General features: G+C 52.0%; 4 protein-coding genes across 4 annotated transcripts; 2 read left to right on the top strand and 2 right to left on the bottom strand.

Annotated features, from left to right (window-relative positions):
* Positions 1 to 1,624: 1,624 nt before the first annotated feature.
* On the top strand, positions 1,625 to 2,816 carry CTRU02_201938 (uncharacterized protein; the record flags this gene model as incomplete). The annotated part of the gene is made up of 3 exons (XM_036725295.1): positions 1,625 to 1,984; positions 2,093 to 2,516; positions 2,584 to 2,816. 3 exons carry the CDS (start codon positions 1,625 to 1,627, stop codon positions 2,814 to 2,816), a joined length of 1,017 nt encoding a protein of 338 aa, XP_036582973.1.
* Positions 2,817 to 4,824: 2,008 nt separating this feature from the next.
* CTRU02_201937 (putative NAD kinase) lies at positions 4,825 to 6,772 on the bottom strand (the record flags this gene model as incomplete). Its single annotated transcript, XM_036725294.1, has 3 exons — positions 4,825 to 5,270; positions 5,336 to 6,587; positions 6,665 to 6,772. 3 exons carry the CDS (start codon positions 6,770 to 6,772, stop codon positions 4,825 to 4,827), a joined length of 1,806 nt encoding a protein of 601 aa, XP_036582972.1.
* Positions 6,773 to 8,383: 1,611 nt separating this feature from the next.
* CTRU02_201936 (transmembrane hyphal anastomosis protein ham2 far11) lies at positions 8,384 to 11,764 on the top strand (the record flags this gene model as incomplete). Its single annotated transcript, XM_036725293.1, has 7 exons — positions 8,384 to 9,135; positions 9,183 to 9,325; positions 9,379 to 9,467; positions 9,512 to 10,375; positions 10,432 to 10,756; positions 10,807 to 10,936; positions 10,984 to 11,764. The coding sequence occupies 7 exons, from the start codon at positions 8,384 to 8,386 to the stop codon at positions 11,762 to 11,764; spliced, it is 3,084 nt and encodes a 1,027-aa protein (XP_036582971.1).
* A 472-nt stretch (positions 11,765 to 12,236) lies between these two features.
* CTRU02_201935 (uncharacterized protein) lies at positions 12,237 to 13,137 on the bottom strand (the record flags this gene model as incomplete). The annotated part of the gene is made up of 2 exons (XM_036725292.1): positions 12,237 to 12,618; positions 12,680 to 13,137. The coding sequence occupies 2 exons, from the start codon at positions 13,135 to 13,137 to the stop codon at positions 12,237 to 12,239; spliced, it is 840 nt and encodes a 279-aa protein (XP_036582970.1).
* Positions 13,138 to 13,694: the final 557 nt, after the last annotated feature.

The raw sequence follows: 13,694 nt of genomic DNA, 5'->3' as shown, positions 1-13,694 counted from the left end.
AGTCTCCTCCTGACACTTGACAATCAGTAAACCATCCGAGCACGGTTTTCATGCGTTTGGCATAGTCGCCCTCCAGTAGCCGCCTTGTCGTCTACCGCCACCGGGAATTGTGGGAGGAAGGGAAACATTCCTAAGGGACGCCATCCCAGCAGCCGCCTCGCTATGGAAGCCCACACGAATCGCCAACCCTTTGAACAAACGATTCATTTGCCTCGTCAGTTGTTGTTTGTCGGCCCTCTTAGCCGGCTTGTCTCTGCCCGTTCCGCGGATATGAGCTTACATGACCGGGCAATCGACGATGATTGCCCTTGGCAGGCTTGGAGCTCCAGTGGCTGCAGCTGCCGACAATGCCAATACCCGGGGAGATCTCTTGTGTGTCTTGGCTACTGTAACCCAGCCAGAAGACGATACCGGCCATACAGCGACCCGCCAAGCGCCAAGAGGTGAATCCGCCCCCCTTGACGAACTCAGTATATGCGTGTCGACGACGCCTCAGAACCACGTTTCCCTTCCAAATCCCTCGTCTGTCCGCCACTTCATCCCATAAAGACCCGCACAACCAGAGAGAAGGGTAGTAATTAAGAAAGAAGCCGCAATATCAACGCTGTGCACGTCCCACCTTCCATCGCAGAACTTCTTGGCATGGTCTCAAGAGCGACTGACCCACACTGGAAGTACCGCGTCCCTTGACTGCCGCATCCACCTACAGAGTGTCGAGTCGGATCTTCGGTGCGTGTCCTGCAAGGGATCCCCCCAGTCTCGGCAGCATCAGTGCGTGGATCTCTGGGCCAAAATTGGCATACTACCTAACATCTCTCGGCCATCGCATAGAGCTACGGCGACGATGCCAAGACCTTCTAGTCAGGCCTCTTTCTCAAGCATGGTCTCGAATCGCCCTCACATCTCACCCTCGACTGCGGGCACAGTCCAAATGGTTATCCTGACTTGGGATGCCCAATTGGTCCGCCGCCTACCTCTGGTGTCACCTGCGTTTCATGCCTCGACTGCTTCGCTTGCTGCTTGGGCCTCACTCTGAGCATTTGACAGCGCCGCTGCCTCCAACGTAGCCAGGCCCTTTCGTCCATCGCGAAAACACCCCGTCCCTTGCCACTCCTCGGAGCTTTCCAGTTGGGTAATCCCACCTCGTCGACGACGCGGCAACCCCTGCGTCTCTGTACCGACTCGACCAACAAGTGCCCTACCCCGGAAAGTAGCACCCTTTGCTATTGTCTGAGGCCCCACGACCAACTTGAGGCTTTCGACGGTACTCTATCTCTTGGCAACTTGGCATCAGTGTCTCAAGCATGTGGCTAGTCTGCAAGTCTTAGCCCATCAATCTTGGCTCGTGGGGAAATATATGAAGTCTAAAGTCTCGTACTCTTCTGTCACGATTTCCTCCACTTCTTCCTTAGCTGTGCTCGACTGGTATCCTGTCTCTTCTCGATTGTCTTCTAAGCTTTCTTCTATTCTTCCGCTGGTCGTGTCTCTTTTATACTAAACTACGCTTATTACTTATTTCGACAAACTTCCTTTCCCCCGTGGCCGATCTTTGCTGCTTGTCAGAGTCGCTCATCCGAATCATACACACAAACACGCATAAACAAGCTCGAGAGATACCGACAACATGGTTAACCGTTACGTTTTCGCCGTTGCTGGCCTTGCCGCCCAGCTCAACGCTCTCCCCTTGAACATCAACCTTGGTGCTTATTCCCCTGCCTTGGTGGTGGGTGATGGTGAGATTTCTTTCGGTGGTAGGAACGATGTCTCACAGTTGATGAGCGTGTTGGAGGGCGCCGCAGTGAATGCTGCTCAAGGTGTCGCCGGCGCTCCGGCTGCTGCTCCTGCCACCCCTCAACAACCTCAGCAACCGGCGCAGCCTGCGCAACCTGCGCAACCCAACCAGCAGCCCAAGCCCGCCGCTCCTGCTGCGGCCAATGTTGCTACCCCTGTTACCGCCGCTTCTGAGGGCAACGGCATTGACGAGGTTAGTACTTATCAAAACGGAATTCGTTGGTCGACCTTGATAGATGGGATACACACGGACGTCTGAACGCTATGGGATCAATATCAGCTAACAATTGTATCAATCAAGGCCCAGGCCATCGCCGCTCTCCAAGGAATGGGCAAGGAGATCGCTCCCAGAGTTTCGCTCACCAAGGCCCGCGCCCCACCCCAGAAGCGAGACCTCGCTGGCTTTGACCGCGCCCTGAAGTTTGCCGAGGCAGCTCTTACCAAGGGCCCTACGGTCCAGCTCGGTACTGGTGAGGGTGGCTCTGGTGTCGGCATGATCGTCGACGTCAACAAGCAGGGTGGTGCTGCTGGAGGTGCTGCTGGAGGTGCTGCCGGTGGTGGTGCCGAGGGAGGCAAGCCGGCCAACCAGCCTCAGCAGGGCCGTCCTGAGGGTGCCTCCGCTATTGTTGCCCAGCAGAAGGTCAAGGCTCGCTCTGAAGAGTCGCAGCAGCCTCGCCGTCGTGCCAAGGTCACCACCATGTACGTCCGTTCTGGAGTTCCTGCTGGTAAGTAATCAGGTCAAGAAGTCCCGAGAGTTTTCGCACACAGTATGCTGACTGATGCTGTCATTAGGCGTTGATATGACCCCCGAGAAGCTGGTTGCCCGTGAGGTTTCCATTCCTGCTGGTGCCCCCGTTGCCCGTCAAGTCAGCCCTGTCAGCAATGAGATCGTGAAGCGCGCCGAGGACGAGCTGGCCAAGCGCGGCAGTGGCGGTGCCATCGATACTGTCAACCTGAACGTTAGCGGCGAGGGCGTCACCATGACCTTTGTCGAGACTGAGGCCGACGAGGAGGATGAGCAGTAAATGACTTCCTCTGTGCTAGTCATCACAAAATGTTTCACACAAATTGAAAAGAAAGTCTTTCACGGTGCTTCTTTTTATCAATACGATCCCTCCCGGCCTCAGCCCTAATCCCTCACGTCGAGATCCTCGCTGAGTGACGGGTTCGTCTCATACAGATTCAGCTTGTCTTTTTCTATTTCTTTTTTCTATTTACTGTCATGATATCAAATGTATTTTGGGAAAGGTGTGGTTGTACGGGTTGTAGGTGTTGAGATGTTCTAGACAAATCCCCTCGAGCATGCGGCGTGTACATCATCGTTTCATCGAAAGTTGAACAACACTTTTGGCTTTACTTGTTTTAACGGCGGAGTTGAGTGCATATGGAATAAAGCCTTCTCTTCAAGGTCGAGTTGTATTTCGGAAAAGAAAAAAATACCTCTTACTTTCCAACAAAGCCAAGCCCATCATATCAAAACAATGTCCTCCATCTATCTTGAGCCATAGCGATTCAGTAGTCTCACTTCATCTTTTCTTCTTTTCGTATGCGCTGCACGATAGAAAATTTCTGTAAAGGCAAGCAAAAGGAGCGGGTAATGATTTAGTTTCATCCAAAAGCGAAAGAGCGCCAACCGTTCCTTCTCATGGGCCCAGTTTCTGCATGAAGTGTACATGATGCATTGCACACACTCATAGCAGCGGAATCGGAGACTGCAGAAAGACGGGGAAGAAAAGAAGAACAAAGGCACTCCCGTCCTGCTGCTGCGGCAGGTGATTGCACGTGCGGCGATCAGCTCCCGAGTCGTAAACGTGTGAGACGGGTGACGAGCCCATTTCAAGTGTTGCTTCCAAAACATCGGACCGTCCCCCCCCCCCCCCCCGGGGTGTCGCAGTATCGTCACAAGTTGCCTAGAGCCTCAACCGCGTTTGGCCGTCCAGGGGACGGGGGGACAACCCTGCAGTTTATGAATAACCAATAGGGGAAAAGATTTGTTTCTTTGTATCCTTGACGGGGCAAGACGTGCCGGGGAGACCCCGGATCTCTTGAGGTGGGAGGACGCGGACTGCCACCCGACAGGCTCGGGCTTCTGCGCTGACCGAGCAGGAAATGGATGCGCTCTCCGGCAGTCCCATGCCTCTTCTCCCTTGTAATCGCAGGGCCAGTAGGGGTATGTCACGCCGGGCCGGTTGTTTGGTCTCCCAATTTTGGTTTTCGCGGGGAGGGATTATCTCCTCAGTGTTTATTTCTCTCTCTCGATGGGCGTGGATCGACAGCCGTCCCTGTTTTGATGGCGGTTCCTGGTGGGCAGAGGAGGGTCGTCCCGTTATCTCCTAATGCCTTCTTCTCGTTGCCCATTGAACACATTTACGTGGCTCGCGTGGCTTGCCTCGAGGGAAGGTGTATCGTCTGTTCCCTCATCTCCAGGACTTTGCTCAACCGGGAATCGTAAGTTTTGGATATGTACCGGTTGTTTAGATATACAGGGAAGCAGCGTCGTAATCCTTTTTTTCTCCGGATACGACTTCGGGAGTAGCTGTTAAACTAAACCATAGCGCCAGATGGAGAGACCGGATGTTGCCAAGAGGTCTCATATCCCTTCTTCTCCTGAGACTTCCTCTTCGCATCTAGGCATGTCCTACACTCGCTGAAGGAAAAAAAGCTTGAATCTGTCTACGGTCGATCTTTAACTCGGCGCCAAGTGTTTAAGAGATGTCGCCAGACTTCGCAAGCTTGTCTGGGGTTTTAAGTAGTGATTGGCGTATAGACACGCAACACCAACCAGTAGCAGTGTGGGAAGTTTCCAAACGGCCAAGCGGCACATAGTGATGACTTTAAATGTGTAAATCGTCTATACTTCTGTAAACACCTGACCACATCGTTTACGATGTTGCTAAGCACGACACACAGACGAGTGTTTGGGATACAGTTACCTGGACCGTTGTTTTCTTCGGGCTGATGCGTCATGAAACTCTTTTCCTTTCTTTGTTTTTCATTTCATTTCATGAACACTGGCATTCCTAATGGTAGGAACTACTTCTCCCACTGCTTGTACGCCTTCTGCTTCTGCCGTGTATTCCACCCCAACTTGCCGCTAATGCTGTTGACCCAGTCCTCGCTACGCCGGCCCTGGGCCTGGACGCTTGCAAACGGGTATCGGCTGGCGCTTATGGTGACATAGTCGCCGGGGAACAATTCCATGCGTTCACGGCCGTCAAAGCTTGCCCACGAATTAGTTCTTGCGTCGTAGGGCACGCCTACGCGCAACACAATGGTGTCTGGAAGGATGATTGGCCTGAAGGAAAGTGTATGGGGGCAGATGGAGGTGACGAGCATAACCGGATTTTCTGGGTGGCAGAGGGACCCGCCCGCCGCCAGGTTGTAGGCGGTCGAACCGGTTGGAGTCGAAACACAAATTCCATCCGCCAAGACGGAAGTAAAATGTTCGTCATCGCCGAATATTTCTGTGTATGACATTGCTATTGGGCTCGGTATCAGCAATCCATACTCTAACCGGCGGGGAGGTGGTGTTAGGGGAGCTTACTTGGGTTTGGGCCGCGATCCACCACTATCTCATTTAGAATCTCAAAAGTTCCGTCTGGGACATGCGTATGCTCATCCTCCCTCTCTTCACCAATAAGCTCCTCGACCAGGTCTGGCTTTCTTCCATCATCATCCTGGCTGGAGCTGCTCTCTTCCCCATCGGCCACTTGCTTTCTTCGCTGGCTTCTCATGATTGTTCCCTCAAACCGCAGGCGCAAGCTGACCGTGACACCTTCGTTGAATGCATTGGTCAGAATGGATTTGTGCTCTTCAAAGTCGAATTTTGTGAGAAAACCAAGACTGCCAAGGGCAAAGCTCAGAACCGGAGGCACAATGCGCTGAAATAGCCAGCTGACGTAGAGAACAGTGCCATCGCCTCCTAACGTGATGACAAAATCGAACATGTGTGGCCTATTCCGGCACATGTCTTCATCCCAGTACCTCAGTCGCTTAGAAATGGCATCATTGCTGTCGTTGGCCTGCATCTTGCCAGCTTCAACGAACTCTTGTTTGACTTCTTCGACGAGTCCTGAGGCGTTGAACTTCTTGCTGTCCTTGAAATTGCCTCCCACGTACACTGTGTACTCAACGTCCCGCTCATGAGAGAGGAGCCACTTGACGAGCTCTCTAGTGCGAATGACCAAGTCCGGGTCGTGGATTTTGGTTAAGACAAAGATGGTCTTGACACGGAACCTGATTCGCATGCTACTCAGCCGTCTGCTAAGCTCACGCACTCCCCACGCCATTTCGCTCAGCTGCTTCTTAGTGAGAAGCCGACTATGAAGCTCATCATCGTTGTCGGCGTGAGACAGGTCCACTTGCGACGGCGATTTGATGATCTCGTTCCGCCAAGACTTCTCATCAATCTGGCCTACGTCACTACCCTCGGGGCTATCAGCGGCCAGAAAGGCGGCTCTGTTCTTGGCGACACGGCCTTTGGGCTCAACAGTTTTGGCCATGCCTGTTTCTCCCGAAACATCTTTTGCGCTTAGTTGTCGCCGAGAATTTTCATAAGTTGGATGCCCATAATGACAGTAATCTGACGAAGATTTAGTGGCACTTGATACTGAATTGGACCTAGAGCCGTGGTTACTAGCAGAGGCGACGGCATCGCGGGCCTTCCTCTGGCTCTCGAGAAATTGGTGCACAATGCACTCGGTTCTCTTGCTTGGACGACGTGGCAAAGGCCGCGATGCCTCTGAAGTTACTAAAGAGCTCTTGCGGCGATATGGGTTGCCCTGGTCGAACATGACCTAGTGATTATTGCAGCATTAGCTAGCTTTCATTGCGGGACACTTTCCCTTTGAACGAAAGAACTAATATTGCCTACCTCAACGGGATTCTGGTAATCATCATCGCTTCCACTGGAATGAACATCTTCATCCTCAAAGCCGACACGCTTCCCTGGCTTCTCCTCACCAACGTCGCCAGGTCCCATGTCGAGTCAGGAATGTGGCGGCGACAAAAGAGACTTAAAACCGGAAGAGCCGCGGCGGGCGCGGGGTAGGTTAATGGCGCTTACGTGTTCGCAGATACTGCCAGGCCGAGATTGTAAAGGTAAAGGAAAGAAAAATACCGTTGGGGTATTCTGTGATTGCGATCGTGGTATACCACATCAAGCTAAGGCTAAGGGTTTGTGGTGAATGCGCTTCTAGCCAGGAAGCTCTTGTCGATGGGGCTTATTGCGCAGCTTTCGTAATCAGGGCATCTGAGGTAATAACGTATGTAGAGAGATGGCTTTGCGCCCTCTAAAACTCAACTTATGAATGGAAGTGGCCGGGATCTCCAGGATATGGAAATGCCGTAGTCCGTACAAGAGAGTTCGAAGGAGTGTGACTTGGAGGATGATGTTACCGGACAAAAAGCCAGCGACTTGGAAGGCGTAGGTTTCGGGCTCTGAGCCTGGGCAGCTGCAGCTCCTTCAACCTGGCGGGGTCTTGTGTTAGTGATGACTGCGGCATTTGGGTGCTTATTCACTGGGGTGGACCGAGCTGCCCACTTGACACTTGCCATTAAAAGATTAGTGGTCCACTCGCTGTGGCTTGTTCTGGCCTCTGCAGAACTGTGATATGTCGCTGACGTCGTGCACTGCTCTCGCTGCATGTGGAACCTTAAGGGCAAGACAAGGGGTTTTGTGCTATGTAGAGCGGGCCATGGAAAGCCATGGCAACTTCGCGGTGCTCAGTATGCGTATTCGTAGGCCTATCTAGCATCATCGCAACTTGACAAGGAGACACAACAAACCACATTTGCATCGCATTGGCTTCGTAGATGTCTGCGTGACGCGAAACATGTTCACTAAAACTGAATATTTGTTGGTCTTAGGCACAAGCAATTGTTGGATTGGTGGAGAGTAACGTCGGGTGACACTGTTGCGCAATTTTGGGACAGAAGACGATCAGTCCACAACCTTCAACGCTGATTGACTCTGACAACCTGGCGATGGTAGTACGCCAGGGACAGGCAAGTCATCAGCTGTAAGCGATCTGGCGAGTGTCACCAAAGAGCAGCCACAGGAGCGCCCAAAGCCGTATGCGTGATTGTTTCAAGAGCTCCTTGCCACTTTGGTTCCAATGATAAGATAAAGCCATCGGTGCATTCGAGATGGGCGACTGAATGCAGCAATGACCTATCTTTAGGGCCACGATAAGACTGATAAGGCACCACAATACAACCAAGCTTCAGTTCACAGCCAGGCAGCACACAACTAAACTGATCCACTTTAGAAGGCTGAAGCTAAGGGTCACAAAATCCAGCCACACACCCCGCCAAACCATCTCAGAGAACGACGCTACAGCCAATCATAAGCTGCGGCGCAAACTGCATCCTACTCGAGGCTGCATCTTTACCGCGTTGCTCTTGACCTCCTCTCTACGCTCAAAGATGAGCTACTTCCTTGTCACGCGATTCGACACTTTGCTGACACGTTGTCTCCGAATGTTTCTCGATTAACCATTACGAATGAAACACTTTCAAACCATAGCGGTCCACCTGCAGTGTCGTATTTAGAGCATGAAACAACTTTCGATATAGCTTCGCTCCTCTTAGGATGAATTCACTCTGGTCCTCGCGGGCTGCCAACGATGGCTCCGACGCTGCGGAACAGCCAACTCCGCCACCGACTGGCGATGTCGCAGATGCTGTCGTTGCTGATGTCGGGCCAGAGGTGTCGAACAAGTCTCCTCCACCTGCGTCTCGACCGCCTCTGCAGCGAAACTCTTCTGCGCCTACGCCCGTCCCGGTACCCGCGTCTGTCCCTCCAGCTCCGATGCCTCCTGCCCCACTCGACGTGCCGCAGCCGACCGATTCACTTTCTCTATTCCAACTAAGACGTATTGTCGCCGAGTTCAATCGTGGTGACCCCGTTGCCTACGACTTCGTCTATAGCGATATGGGATCCCACGACGAGGAGATCGACGAGTGGTTTGTCTACCAATTCTGGCAATGGGTGCGTCTCAATGCTGCTCAACGAGCGTTTGAGTGGCAGTGGCAGCATGAATACGATATTCAGACAAGTTGGGAAGAGACTCAATACGAGACGAGGACAAAATTCACACAGGACGCCTTGGACGGGCTTCGTGTGAAAGAACCAGCCCAGCGGTCAGCTTCAATTGGCAAACTACTATACTTGGTGCTAGGTAGATGGGGCGACACATCCACGCCTGCAACTGTAGGAGACAGGAGGTCTGCCGCAAGTGCTACCCAGCTCGAAGCCATCCGATCAAGCATTACTTTCCTAACGTCACTTGATGGCATTGCTACCGTATGGACGGCGGTTCAAAATTGTTTCGATATTTTCTGGTATGCTCAAACGAACCTCGATACTTGTTTGTCCGCTAAAAACTTAGGTCCGATGATCCGCGACTTGTTCAACCTGGCGGCGCACAGGAGGCTCAAGACGAGCTCATAAACCTGATGACCATCATGTATGTCATCATTCAAGAAGCGCTGAGCTTTCCTAAAGAGCTTGAAGCCACCAAAACCAAACTACGTAACGAGGCCTTATTCATTAATTACGAAGAAGACGTGGCTGACTCGTTCTAGTCGCCTTGAAGCCGGGTTTGGTTGACTTCATGTCTATAGCAACTTCTAAGTTACGCTGGGATGATGGCAACCTGATGCCTTCAAACCAGGTAAGAGTTGTAATCTAATGCGAGGTTCAAACTAACCTTAAAAGATCTTTCTCCTGTACTGGAAATCCATCCTCCTGGTTCTAGGTGGCACCCAAGAGATTGACGAGGCAAAAAGAGCGACGGCTGAGTCACCCAATGCAAAGTCCAAAGACATCATTACTGCATCGCCTCTAGACTATCATGTCTTCCGACAAGAGCTTACTTCCAAATACCCGGCCTATGTTCCACCGCGGACACTGATTCCCCTCGAACCGGAGAAGAATACATTACTACCACCACTGCCAAATCAACCTACCAGGAATAGTGCCTCCAATGGTATTCTTCCAGCACCCCCGAATACGCAAAGCGGCGGTGCTTCTATCTTGCATCAGCCTGTACATATTGCGACACCCGCACCATCCCCGCCGCCATCCCCCGGCGTTGGAGGCAAAGGCGGCAAAAAGCAGAATTATCAGACGAACCAAAACTTTCCATTCATGTACCCCCCGTTGGATGCCACAAGCAATAGTGCTGGTGGGAAAGGTGGCGCGGGTCTACAAGAACAACTTGTGGGACGAAAGTGGGAGGGGAGTGACATACCCGCGTCGATTCTAGAAGCTGGCGAGCTGTTCTCCAGACGAGTCCGAATGACACGTGCTACACGTCAACTTTGGGAGGAACGAGAGAGCTTCCTCAAGTTTGAGAGAGGCTGGGAAACAGATGGAAGTGATAGTGATGTTGATGAACTCGACCTCGACGGCCTCACTCTTGAAGAGAAGCAAGAAATTGCCGCGTTGAGGGCGGAGACAAAAGCAGAGGAACGGAGAGATGCCGGGTATGCAGTTCAGGAACCGGAAATCGACTGTGGGCCGACAGGAAAGGTCAGCGATGAGGTTAGACAGCGTCTGCTTGCTGTTGAGAGCTTCTATGTGAGTTCGAACCAACAATGTTTACACGTTGATACCCTGTTAATCTTTGTTTCCAGAAAGAATCTCTTCCTCATTTACAGTCACTTGTAATTGTTCTTTTGAGGCCAATCCTCTTGAACGTTACGGCTGTTCTGTCGCAGCCTGCTGCAGCTCAACAGCATCCAAGCATGGCCGGAAGAGGTGCCAATGGCATGGTGAACGGCGGTCCTGGACCAAACAGGCAACAGCAACCCCAAGACCCATCCTCCGCAGTTTCAGGTGGCCCTCCAGAACTTCCGGAGATGTCTCCAGAAGAAGTTGACGCTGCACGATCGCGGGAGATCACAACTAAAGCCATTACAGGAATTCTTCTACTGTTGTTGAAATGGCTAAAGATTTCACGTAAGGGGTTACGCTCTTTTTTTTTCCAAGACAAGACTGACACATAATAGACGTCCTTAAGTTTGAATACATGACACAGCTTCTACTCGACTCGAACTACCTGCCCCTAGTTCTGAAGCTGTTTGCTCATCAAGACATACAGCAGGTCGTGGATAGCAAGACCGACCGGCTTGAGAACAGGTATGTGGGCATCTTCCAAGGCAACATCAAGCATGCTAATCATTTAGCTTCTTTCACTTCTGCAACTTGCGCTCGAAATACAAGGACAAGCCTGCCGCCCAGCCAGAACCGGAGGAGGAGAGCGAAGATGAAGCGGCACCACCGCCTATTAAGAGACGACGTTCACCCCCTCGACCGCCCACCACTGTCCATCATCAAGGCGACGGGAATTCCCAACTCGAGGGTCAGGCCGTAGCCCGGCCCGAAGTCGACGAGCTCGGATATCCTGTCAATGACCTTCCGGATGAGCCTATCACAGACTTCTCAAGAAGAAATTTCTTTTCCCTCATCAATTACCTCCGAATAATGCAAAAGATCTGCAAGCACAAAGCTCACAGAAACCTTCTACTGGTACAATATAAGTCGGCGAACATCCTTCGCAAGTCTTTGAAGGTCCCCCAACCTGAACTTCGGCTTTATACTTTGAAGCTGTTCAAGAACCAAGTGCCCTATTGCGGCCGTAAGTGGCGGCAAAGCAACATGCGTGTCATCACGGCAGTCTACCTGCACTGCAGGCCAGAACTGCGCGATGAGTGGCTCGCTGGCAGCGACATCGACGCCGAGGTCGACTCGGCGCTCCCGTTGGAGCAGGCACTGCGTAGCTTGACGCACTGGTTCAATGTCCGTAGATACCCGGACAAGATTGCGGCCGAGCTGCGGGCTGCGCTACGCGAGGAACAAGATTTTTTCACGAGGGAGCTAGAAAAGCTGGATATGAACTGGGCCGATGTGGGAAGCGAGGAGGGCGTAAACAGTGAGTGGGAGCACGAGGCAGCCGGATGGTCATGACTGCCCTTTACTTTCTTTAACGTTTGCTAACGCCTGGCCAAGTGTCGGGTCTAGGTTACTGATAACGATCACCCCTGGATTTTACAATCGAGAGCAGCGTATCGGGCACACTGGGGCAATAAGTAGCTCCTTTTATGTTCTCTACAATTATCTTACCTAGATCAGCCATGGCTGAACGTAAACATCATGACATTAACGCCAATACCACTGAAGCAACTGGAATAATTTCCACAATGATCATAACACCAAGGTAGCATAACTGGTTAAAGTGACTGTTCATTTGATTCGTAACTATTAATCTAGTGGATACGTGTCGTCGTGTCACGACATGCCTTGCCAGACTCCATGGTCCCAGGGTATAATTTCATCCTTTCCAGTTTCATCTCATTGTTTTACAACTTATTAAGTTTTGGTAGGTAGTTTCTTGATTTTTATCATCCATCCCAGATGGCCAAGTCGTACGTTGAGTCGCTTAGACTCTGTCGTAAGTACCATCGTTGTAGTGATAGCCATGAGGAGGCTGCGTGGTGCCGGTTTCATGGCCGTGGCCGTAGCCGTTAGTGGCGGTATTGCCGTAGGTACCTTCATACTTGGGGTATCCGTTGTCATGGCCGACAGCGGTAGTCTCGGTGGCATAGCTGTTACGGACCTGATCGGGGGTGGTGTGGACAGGGAGCGTGTTGTCGTTAGTGACAGTATCCTGGCGGCCACGACGGCGGAAACTGCTGAGGAAGCCTCCTCGAGAGCCGGAACCAGAAGTGTAGTTGTTCTTGGGGCTAGGACCAAAACGCTTTTCCTTGCGATGATGGCGGGCGAGTGCGACCTCGACTAGGATAGAGATGATAAAGAAGATACTGGTTTTCATGTTAGGCTCCGTTACAGACAGATTAAGATACGGATCTAGGTGCGACTTACATTGCGACAATGGAGACAGCCAGGCAAGCAGTCTGCAGCTTGCAAGCAGTACGCAGGCTGGGGAGGTGAGTCCAGCCATCACTTCCGGTGTTGGTAGGCTCTCCGTCTGCAGGGCCGTCGCCGAAGGGAGTGTTGACGAAGCCGGAGCAGGAATTGGCGCCATCTTTGTTGGCGACGGCGACGTAAATGTACGCACCAATGAAGGCGACGTCAAGGACGATGGCGATGAAGGAGGTAAAGGCATGACCTGCCAAGCAGCATAGCAGAAGCAGTCCTATGAGGGTGTATAGCGTTGCGGCGCCGGAAATACCCTCGACAGCGCGAATAGAAGTTGCTATGGGAAGGTCATGATTGTGGAGTGTCGCAAGGAAGTAGGAATATATGCCGAGGATGAGGGCCGATGAACCGAACTGGACGCCTCGGACGAACCACTGGAGGAATTTCAGGGCAAATGCCATGTTGGTAGATTTGATGTGGACTCTCAGTCGAGCTTGTTGGGTATTGCTTGGTTAATGTGTGGGACAATTTAAGAGATAACGGTTTGTTTGCAGTCGATACACCTCTTATACTTGGATGAAATATTCGATGGCGGTGACAGAGCAGGACAAGAAGCTTCTTTAAGCGAATGATGGGAGGGAGCAGTAGACCCTTAATACTTAAAATCCAACTTCTCTCCTCCCGGCTGCCGGCAGTGGTGTGGATGGGTCTGTCTGCCGATCCCGCATTGCGTAGATCGTGGCAAGGCACAGGCCTGACCAGGGTTTTATCTATTCTCGGCCCATTATTCTGTACCGAAAGACACAAGCAGCCTATTATGTTCTACATCCTACACAGTCTGGACAAATAGAATGACGGAGTAAAAGCGTCAGGTCTTGGTATGGGGCGCTGTTCGCGGATGATGACGAGGAAGGTTGTGGCTGATGGGAACTCTTGAGTGGTGGGGACAATGGGGTGCTATGATGATGTCAGACGTCTTGGATGGGCAGGTAGCAATGTGATTGGATCGGATGCTGGA

This window comes from Colletotrichum truncatum (genome assembly GCF_014235925.2).
Source record: "Colletotrichum truncatum strain CMES1059 chromosome Unknown Contig_0001, whole genome shotgun sequence".
In the NCBI taxonomy this organism is placed as follows: Eukaryota; Fungi; Ascomycota; class Sordariomycetes; order Glomerellales; family Glomerellaceae; genus Colletotrichum; species Colletotrichum truncatum.
Note: the sequence above shows the minus strand (reverse complement) of the source record. Positions and strands in the feature narration are given on the sequence as shown.